The 11293-nt window shown below is 40.8% G+C and overlaps 1 protein-coding gene across 1 annotated transcript; it reads left to right on the forward strand.

Annotated features, from left to right (window-relative positions):
- Positions 1–9932: 9932 nt before the first annotated feature.
- Positions 9933–10697, forward strand: LOC114258484 (uncharacterized). Its single transcript, XM_028198436.2, has one exon. The coding sequence runs from the start codon at positions 9933–9935 to the stop codon at positions 10695–10697; it is 765 nt and encodes a 254-aa protein (XP_028054237.2).
- Positions 10698–11293: the final 596 nt, after the last annotated feature.

Here is an 11293-nt window from a genome sequence, read left to right on the forward strand (position 1 = left end):
ATATGACAAGGGATTGCACCCAAACTGAACAACAAAGAAATGGGAAACCAGCTGCTAGTTCGACCTGATCCATTCTAAAATCGGGGAACACCACAAGACCTGCTGCTACCATGGACACAATACAACAAGGGAGAGTCTTTGCACTTGTCCTAGGAGACACGAAATATTGAAGTTGTTGTCTCAGTTACTATTTCTGTATGCAATCAAGACACTTTTACGTTAATTGATTCCTGCTCAACACATTCCTTTGTGTCTACTATATTTGCATCTAGATTGACTAAACCCTTAGAGTCATTGCCATATTTATTATGTGTATCTGCTCCATCTGGGGAATTTGTATTATGTACATCTGTGTATTGTGTTTGTGATATGTGAATTGGCAATGCTATCTTATATGTGGATTTGTTACCCTTGGACATTCGACACTTTGATATAATTCTGGGTATAGATTAGTTGTCGAAATATTGTGTCATTATCAATTGTGTAACAAAACGGGTTGTGTTTAAACCGCCAGGGCATGTTGAATTTGAATTTATGGGTAATGGCATAGTGCCTCCACCTTATCTAATTTCAGTAATGAAAGCATGTAAACTGCTTAGGAAAGTGTGTCAAGATTATTTATGTAGTATGTTAACTGAACAATTGGTGAATGTTGAAATGGATAGTATTTTTGTTGTTAGAGAATTTCTAGATGTATTTCCTGATGAACTGCCAGGGGGATTGGTTGATCGAGAAATAGAGTTTACCATTGATGTTATCTCAGGTACCCAGCCTATCTCAAAAACTCCCTACAGAATGTCTACTATTGAAATGAAAGAACTGAAAGAACAATTACAAGAATTACTAGACAAGGGGTTTATTCAACCAAGCACTTCGCCATGGGGTGCTCCCATGTTGTTTATAAAAAAGAAAGACGGAACCTTACGTTTGTGCATTGACTACCGGGAACTAAACAAGGTAACGGTCAAAAATAAATATCCATTGCCCCGAATTGACAATTTACTTGATCAGTTACAAGGTTCACAAGTCTTCTCGAAAATTGATTTGAGATCCGAACACCACCAGCTCAAGGTGAAAGTAGAAGATCTTGAGAAAACCGCATTTAGAACGAGGTATAGACACTATGAATTTCTTGTTATATCGTTTGGAGTAACTAATGCACCTGCAGCATTTATGGACCTTATGAACCGAATTTTTGAAACTTATCTTGATGAATTTGTTGTAGTTTTTATTGATGATATTCTGAATTTCAAGGAGTAAACTTGAACATGAACAACATCTAAGAATTGTCTTGCAAACACTTATAGAAAAGAAATTATTTGCTAAACTTACAAAACGTGAATTTTGGTTGGATGAGGTTGTGTTCTTAGGGCATGTCATCAACAGAGATGGGATTTTGGTAAGTCCACAGAAGATAGAGACAATTGTAAATTGGCCTACACCAACAAATGTAACAGAAGTCCGCAGTTTCATGGACTTAGCTAGGTACTACAGAAGGTTCGTGAAGGATTTTTCAACAATAATTGTATCTCTTACCCAACTGACACGCAAAGGAGAACCATTTGAATGGAATAATGAAAGAGAATCTGCCTTCCAAGAATTGAAAACAAGATTGACTATTGGACCAGTGTTAATATTGCCCACAGGTATGGAAAACTTTGTGATTTATAGTGATGTATCTTATAAAGGTCTGGGTTGTGTATTAATGCAGGAAGGATGGGTAATTGCTTATGCTTCCCGAAAATTAAGGCCACATGAGAAAAATTACCCAACACATGACCTGGAATTGGCCGCAGTTGTATTTGCTTTGAAAATTTGGCGGCATTACTTGTATGGGGTGAAATGCGAAGTATACACAGATCACAAAAGTTTAAAGTATTTCTTTACTCAGAAAGAGTTGAATATGCGGTAGAGAAGATGGCTTGAACTAATAAAAGATTATGATCTTCATATTTAGTATCACCCTGGAAAAGCCAATACAGTTGCTGATGCCTTGAGTAGAAAATCGATGGGGAGTTTAGCTTGCCTACTTACTGAACAGAAGGAAATCATGCAAGATTTTGAGAAATCTAGGATTGAAGTAGTATTACATGGGCAAAGCAGATTGATAGTCGCCATTTCAGCCGAACCAGCAATCATCTATGAGATCAAACAGAGAAAAAAGGAGAATGAATTCTTCAAAAAGGTAATTGATGAATTTGAAGTAAATCCGAAACTGGGATATAGTGTTGTAAATGAAGTGTTGAAATTCCAAGATAGATTATGTGTTCCAAATATTCTCGAGTTAAAGAGGAGAATTCTCGATGAAGCCCATAAATCGATGTTTGCTATGCATCCGGGTGACAACAATTTGTATCAGGACTTAAAGCAGAGTTACTGGTGGCCAAATATGAAACGTGAGATTGTAGAATATGTGTCTATATGTCTTCAGTGTTAGCAAGTTAAGGTTGAACATAAAAAACCGGCAGGTCTACTTCAACCTCTCCCTATTCACAAATGAAAATGGGAGCACATAACCATGGATTTTGTTGTTGGCCTACCTCGGACACGTAGAGGTATGGATTCTATTTGGGTTATAGTTGATAGACTGACTAAATCTGCACACTTCCTACTTGTGAAAACCACGTATGATGCATATAGACTAGCCACTATTTATGTTGATGAAATTGTTTGTTTACATGGAGTCCAGTGTCTATTGTGTTGGATAGAGATAAGAAATTTGTATCCAGATTCTGGAAAAGTGTTCAAGAGGAAATGGGAACAGAGCTAAGGTTTAGTGCAGCATTCCATCCACAAACCGATGGACAATCAGAACGGACTATACAGACTCTAAAGAATATGCTCAGAATGTGTGCTTTGGATTTTCAAGGGAGTTGGGAGACTTACCTACCATTGGCTGAATTTGCGTATAATAACAATTTCCACTCCAACATTGGCATGGCACCATATGAAGCTTTGTATGGCCGAAAATGTAGATCTCCGATATGCTGGACTAAAGTTGGGGATAGGGTCTTGCTTGGACCTGAGCTTGTGCGAACAACTACTAATAAAATCAAAGTCATCCAACAAAGGCTTAAGACAGCACAAAGCCGACAAAAGAGTTATGCAGATGTTAGGAGAAGGCCTCTTGAATATGAGGTCAGTGATCATATGTTCATCCGCGTAAATCCGATGAAAGGCCAATTAAGGTTTAGCAAGAAGGGGTAAATTATCGCCCTGTTACATTAGACCATTTCAAATTCTAGAAAGGCTTGGTCGAGTTGCTTATAGAGTTGCTTTACCACCGGGAATGGAACAAATGCACAATGTATTTCACGTATCAATGTTGAGGGGCTATCTCTGAGATCCATTCCACGTGATTGACTATCACTGAATAGCACTTGACGAAAATATGGAGTACAGGGAATGGCCAGAATGGATCATTGACTAACAAGTAAAGCAACTGAGAAACAAATCCATTCCAATGATGAAAGTGGAATGGAAATAACATTATGGTACGGATGCCACATGTGAGAAAGAAGAAGAAATGCGACAACACTACCCACATTTGTTTCCAACGGAAGATAACATAATGTTAGAGGACCAAACTTCCTAAAGGGGGGAAGAATGTGACAACCCTACTCTATGTTATGCTAATTAATCTTAATTATGCTTATAATTCTATGCTTGATATAATTTTGAGTGCAAATTATATGATTATATGTGTTTTTGAATTTTTATCTATTCACCGTAGGGAAATTTGTTTGATTTTCTGTTATAAAATTGAAAAATTGAGGGTCGTAGAGGCGTAAAAAATCAAAATTGATTGTACCATTGTGATTAGCATAATTTTTAGAGCGTATGGTGAAATTTAATTAAAAGTTGATTCAGATCGAATTAATTAGATTAAATTGATTAAATTAAGCACAATTAATTAGTTCAAGGAAGTGTGGGAGCCAAATATCGGTAGATTCACTTAGAAGCTTAGGATATATATTATATTCGGCTCCGTCCTGTACGATCCCGAAGCTGAATAGACTAATCAGTCATAGAACCAGTTGAACAAAAAGCCGAGTGTGCATTGGTATACGACAGAAGGGGCCGAATGAACAATCACGCGATGGATTAAGAGTGGGCCCAATCTTGGGGCCTAAAAGTGAATATAAATAGAGGAACATCAACCAAAGAAAGGTATGTGAGAACAACCCAAGCAACTTAAGACTCAAGTAAACAAGAGACCTATACTAATTTGTCCGTCGGAGTGCTAATTCTGGCACCCCCGACCGGAGTGTTAATCCTTTTTTTAGGTGGCGATCAAAGGATCAGGGACGTCTTTCAGGATTCTAAAGTATTTCCAAACCTACTCCGCCATAATTGGTGCCGTCTGTGGGAATACTCAAGCTTATTCATGGTGAGCGTCACAGAAGATCCTTTGATAATCGCTGACGAAACTACACCAAGAGACGACCTCAATCCAAGAAACATGCTGGGACCGGAGAATATCACTGCGCGACAGTAAACACCCCATTTTTTACCGCTCTTAAGACTTGGGCGCTACTAATTGCTTACTTGGTGATAAAAGCTATGCAGTGCAAATGTTCGATTTCTTCGGTAAGGAGAGAGTAAAATCCCAACCTTACACCCCATTTTTGGACTAAAACTATTTTGACCAAAGATTTTGGACCTTAAAACCCTCTCTTTCAAAATATTTTTGAAACAAAGTTCCTACGATGTTCCGAGGCTCGTATTTTGTTAAATATTGCGCTTTTCGGTAAACCAAGCAAAGACAAAGTGGAAATAAATGAAAGAGAGGTGAACTCTTTGAAAAAAAACTTTGAAAACATCTTGTTTAGAGGTTTGAAGTTGAAGAAAATTGGAGGAGAGGGAAGAAACCTAGTTGGAAAAGAAGTTGGGCATAAACTGTTAAGAGATAGTCGAACAGCCCTCGCTAAATCAGGCCTATCCTTTTGTACACTTGGACTTAAGTTATGAGGCCACCACCATTGGGAATAAGACTTCCAGGGTTTCATTTTTCACTCAAGAATCTCTTAAAGCTGCGTCCGGATGAGGGATATATGGCTGGTTGAAGTTAGGCATCAATCCGGTTGGACTGAAACTGAGCAGTCTGTACTAAAAGAAGCATATCTCTTAGTACACTTCAAATTTTGATGTGAGGCTTCCACCATTGGAAAGAATACTTCTGGGGCTTCAGTTTAGATACAAGAATGACCTGAAAAGGAGTCCAGATGAAGGAGTTATGCCCGTTTGAAGTTGGACCTGGAGAGCAGAGTTTGCTGTCGACCACGGGTGTGGCTGGTCGGCCATGGGCGTGTACGGTCGGCCACAAATGTCCAGAAAGCTCAGAATTTACAGATATTTCTCCTTCAGCTGTATCACACTGCTCCAGCTGTCTCTAATTTAGATATTTTCGACCAAGGCTTGTATTTTTCTATATATAGAGGCCATATCTCTCATATTGCAAGGTTAGAAAGTTTGGGAGCCTCTCTCTCTCTTGCCCTTTTGTGCATACAAGTAGAGAAACACTTCTAGTTTCCTAGACATCCTTAATCAAACTTGACCACCATTGGGTTGAGATTCCTTGGGACCTTCTTTGAGCTTTAGAAGGTGATTTTAGCTTGATTTGGTGCCTCATTTGTGCCTAAAGTGTGCTTGGCTTCAAGAGGTATAAGACTTACCTTTAAAACTTGTTTTGCATAACTTGTTTTTGCCATCTTTTGTACTGTTTTTGGCCTGGTTTTCAACTACAAAAACCTCTGTTTTTCAGTCCTAAAAATGATGGTTTAAGGCCGTTTTTAGTTAGGGGGTTGTCTCTCCCTTTTGTTCCTTAGCTTGTATAGCTTTTTGTGTTATCTTTCAAGGCTTTCAAACTAAACTTTTTGGCCCTTCAAACCACTGAAATTCAAAGTTATTTCAGTGGTATAAAATATGTTTTGAGGTTCAAAATAGAAGGGGCTAGCCTTCCCTTCTTGTGTCTCTCTTGCATGCCTAGTTAGCATTACATGGTAGCCTATTTTTGTAGCTTGTGTTAGCTTAACTTCAGGTTGTTTTAGCTACTATTTTGGCCTACTTTAACTCTGTTTTCGGCTGGTTAAGCCCTTCGAGGCTTGAATTGCATGGCTATAGTGTAATGGTCTTCACTAGCTCATTGTTGTAAGGTCTCTAACATGTTGTGCATGTGTTGCTTGCATGTTGTAGCATCATTTAACATGTGATTTCAGTGTATATAGCTCTATCACACTCTCACTTACTTCACTCTTTTATTGCTTTTGAGAGTTGTGTCTTGAGTCTTGTTTGCGAGCCAACATGTGCGCATGTTTTTCTAGTCTTTTATGCTTCTATCTCAGCATATTTTAGCCACTATTTTGGCATGTTTAAGCTCTGTCCAGAGCTGGTTTGGTCATTTGAGCTTGGTATTGCATGCCTCTAGTGTAGTGTTCTTCACTAGTCTTGGTGTTGTTAGCTCTTAACATGTTATGCATGTGTTGCTTGCATGTTGTAGTATTATTTTGCATGCCATTTCAGCACGGAAAAGTCTGCAACCTCCCTCTATTTTTCACTTTTCATTTCGCTTTGAAAGTGGTCTTGATCCCCTTGTTGGCTTGAGTGTGAACTTGAGGCTCTCATGCCTAATGGTTTTAATCCTCTCTTGAGGATTTCTCCTAACCAACAGCATGAGACCTCTTTCATGCTCAAGGCTTTTGTGGCTTAGGCCCTCTTTCCAATTAGAGGACTTTCACTATGGACTTAATTGGTTAAAGGACTAATCGGTAATCTAAAATGAGTAAACAAAATGAACCAAGTAAAACTTGAGCAAGTTAAGCATGCATTGCATGTGTTTGGATCGGACGTTAATCTAAACACAAGAAATGGGGGACATTTCATACTCAAAGTGATTAAACGTGTCATGTTTCTTGGTCGCCATCACCCTTGATCATGCATGATAGGGTGGTGGTCCTTTGAGTCTTATTTGTGCATTCATTGACTTTGTACAAGCTTGACTCGTTGGCCATCATGCATTGAAATGCTTGGTTGATGGCTTGAGAGCCAAGAATTACACTCATTTGAGCTTGAGAAATGATAAGGAGGGTAATAGTACATATATTATGTGAGAATACACTGCTTTGCCTCTGTTTGCTCTCCATTGCAGCAAAAAAGAGAATTCCAGGGAAAGGGTGCCCGACCGGCCACCAGTGGTGGCCGACAGCCACAAACAGTGGCTGACCGGCCAGTAGTAGTGGCCGATAGCCACCTATGGTAGCCGACCAGCCATCAGTGGAAAATTTGTTCAAAATGTTCCTGTGTTGGGGCAGAAGCAGTCTAGAAATGGATGCAATGTTCAGAGATCAAGGCGAGTGCAAACAGAGGCAACCGATTGCAAGGCGGTGGATTTTCGAAGGGAAGCCAACCGAGCATGCATGCGTCCCTCGCCCTCGAGGCCATTTAAATTGCTTTACTAGTTAGTTAGCGTAGCTAATTATTCAATTCAAATGTTGTATCTTAATTAGCTTAGCATAGCTAGTTATTCAATTTGTGTTGTAATAATTAGCTTAGCTTAGTGTAGCTTAGCTTATTCATTTGGACCTTCCTTCGCGATGGCATAATGTTGTAATAAGGGTGCATGTATTTGTGCATGTCTTCTAACCCTATGTCTTTCTCCCTTTTATTTATCCGGTTTCGATGGTTAGATTAGGGACACGTTTTTCAATTAGCATACCTTATACTCACATGTTTGCATCATTCATTTGTCTTGCATGCACCGAGGCTCGACGCATCATTCAAACCGTATTGTATTTCAATACCTATTTGAATACGTGTATCAATTGTTGCATTCATATGCCATCTTAGATAGCCGAGCCTATTAGTTACATTATTATATTGTTACATTAGGCATCTTGTACAGTTAGGATCATACATATTTCTAACTAGCTTTTGTTTTGGCTTGGAGTACACTGTAAATTTTACGCTTTAGCATACTTGCATGAGTGTGAGTGTTGCCATGTTTCGCATGCTTGCCATGAGGCTATTTACTTAAGTGATTAACTGCATAAATGCCTGTGGGTGAAGGCTTTATTGCTTGAATTGGAATAATTCGACAAATGTGAGTTTTAAGCCTACTTTGCGAAGTGGCAAATCATCGTATTTTAAGCCCATCATGTTTGATGGCAAATCCGCGCTTAAGCCCACTTGAGGTGGGCATTTTCAGACCATTTTCGAAAGCAAAACATGAGTTGAATTGTTCCAATTCTTGCGACTTAGTCTATACTTGTTTATGTGTGCGTCACATAGTAAAGTAGGATTAATAACTGGAATAAGAACACATGTGTTTATAAAACAACATATCATGCTTAGTAAAGGCCAATCCTTTGATCGGGCGAGTGGGGGTGCTCATTTGAAGACCTTCCCCTCTCATACCCAAGTTCCAGAGCCGAGGCAACTTTGGTGATGACGGACACGTGGCCTTTGGCACGAGTTAGGGTTTCCTAAATTTCTCAAAAATAAAATATTTAGGTGACGACTCTGTAATCTGGAAAAGCAGTCCATGTTTGGCGCTTTTTGACTCAAAATCTGATTTTCCAAAAATTATTTGCGGGATTGGACTCTTTGGTGTTTATCAGTCTTACATTGTGAGATTAGATTCAAAACCGTGACAGGAGTTTGAACTGTAGGAGACCAATTCAAGCTCTCCGAAAGGGGACGCGAAGAAAGTCGAGTCTACAGCGACGTGCCTTGAACTTTGATTCAGTAGCTCAAACCTCACCCTCAACTTCAATGCATGAGACAATGCAGACGATTATGGATCAGGCAAAGAAAAATGAATAGCGGCTAGAGAACATGATGGTTGAGAATGAGCGTCTGCGCCAGAATTTGGCCTTGGAGGTGGCGAAATCCCAACAAGCCGCATGTCAAGACTGGGGTCGACCTTCAGGAAAGAAGGATGGTCGCCGACGTCGACTTCAGAAATGCAGTAATGATAGTGATTCAGACTCACCATCCCTGGAGCCCAGAAAGAAAGGGCGCGTTGATGTATCCAACTCATCTGAAGGAAGTCCATATGTAATGCATAGACGAGGGAGAAGCGATGATTCGGATGAGGAAGATAAACATGACCCATTCATGTGACGAATTGCCAGGGCTGTGCTACCCAAAAAGCTCAAGGCACCGTCGTTCACCCTCTATGACGAAAATCAGACCCCACTGATCACATTCGTCATTACAAGCAAGCGATGACGCTCCATGTTGACGACGAAGCTCTCATGTGTCGAATATTTCTAAGCAGTCATGGACCACTGGCCATGAGGTGGTACTGTAAACTAGAGCCGGCATCGATTAAGAGATTCCACCAACTCCAAAAGTCATTCAGGACGAGATTCATCACTAATGAGGTCTAGCCGAAGCAAGTCGATTCTCTTTGGGCCATGCAAATTAAACCGAAAGTAACTCTTTGTGAATACTCGGCCCACTATTGGAAGTGCTTTAATCTGGTAGATGATGCTTGCAATGATTTCGTGGCCATCACTGCCTTTAAGATGGGATTGCATCCTGATAGCCCCCTCCTCAGTTCATTAACCGGGCATCCCCCCAAAACCGTTTGGGCATTAATGAAGAAGGTCGAAGAATACTGCAAAGTGGAAGACGATGCCCTTCAAGTCAAAACCGGACGTAAAGCCGTTGAGATGGCCATGTCAGGAACTGCTTAGCCGATTAGCGCCGTGCCACCAAGAAGCCCCGAGCGGTGGAATCGGCCTAAACGAGACAAAAGGCGTGACTCGTGCCGATCAAACGACCAATGTTCACATCGAGCCAATGAACAGTATCAAGTGGATAGCAGGCGCACAAGGCGTTCGGGCAAGAAATACACAGAGCTGATAAAGCCAATCAATAAGATTCTGTCGAAAATACAACACCTTCCGTTCTTCAAGTGGCCGCCCAAGATGACGGAACCTCCCGATGCGAGAAGACAAGATAAAAGGTGTGAGTATCATAAAGACTATGGTCACGAAACCGATAGTTGTTATGCATTAAAAGATCACCTTGAAGAATTGGTACAAGACAACAATCTTACGCAACATGTCCAAAAGAACAATTCAATAAACACAGTAGCTCTACGGCCGGAGTCACCTCCTCTTGGTGTAATTCATATGATATACAGCATGCCGGTGTCACTCGAGGTGCACACAATCCAGTTGCCATCTATCCCCCATAGCCCAATGACGCCAGCGAAATGGCCCCACGACACTGGAAGGATCAGTTTCGATGACAGTGATTTAATTGGAATGACGCACCCCTACATTAATCCCCTCGTCATCGAGCTACGCGTAAACAAATTCACCATTGAGCATGTTCTCATTGACCAAGGCAACACTTCGGAAATAATGGATTACAAAAATTTCGTCAAATTTGGTTTTACCGACTCGGACCTGTCTCCGACTGATTACCCGTTATTCGGCTTCAATGCTAACCTGGAGTATCCTTTAGGAAAAATCACACTACCGATACGGGCCGACACCAGATCAGTAGACGTAGAAGTTTTAGTTGTCAAGCTACCTTCGCCGTATAATCTCATCATGGGCAGAACTTGGATACATACGATGCAAGCCGTGCCAAGCACCTACCACCAACTACTTTGTTTTCCGACTGAATACGGTATCGAACAAATTCGCGACTCTCAGAAATCGGCACAGCATACTATCTTCTAACTGCTAAGAGACCAAAAGAACTGGAAGTGCATTCGATTGAGGTACTAGATAGGGAGAGCCTCAAAGACATTGGGAGGATCCCAAGTGAAAAGGCAACCGAAGCCCTGCATCGGGTCGAAATTGACGGAAGTCCTAACAAGTTCTTCATAATCGGCACTTCCTTGGATAAAGTTGAAAGACAAGAGTTGGTATCCTTCTTACTCAGCAATATTGATGTTTTTGCATGGTCCTCATACGAGATACCAGGAGTGGATCCATCAATGGCCCAACATCGCTTAAACGTTGATCCGAAATGTAAGCCAATTATTCAGAGAAGTCGGCGGTCAGCCACGGAGCATACTTTGGCCGTTGTTAAAGAAGTAGATTGGTTACTTGATGCCGGGGCGGTTCGCAAAGTGACCTATCCTACATGGTTGTCCAATACTATGGTCGTAAAGAAGAAGAATGGCTCTTGGCGTGTGTGTGGATTTCACAGACTTGAACAAAGCTTGTCCCAAGGACTATTTTCCCCTGCCCAAAATAGACCAACTCGTAGATGCAATGGCACATCATCAACGCATGAGCTTCTTGGATGCCTACAAGGGCTATCATCAAAT

Source organism: Camellia sinensis, chromosome 1, assembly GCF_055761805.1.
Source record: "Camellia sinensis isolate YWXY chromosome 1, ASM5576180v1, whole genome shotgun sequence".
In the NCBI taxonomy this organism is placed as follows: Eukaryota; Viridiplantae; Streptophyta; class Magnoliopsida; order Ericales; family Theaceae; genus Camellia; species Camellia sinensis.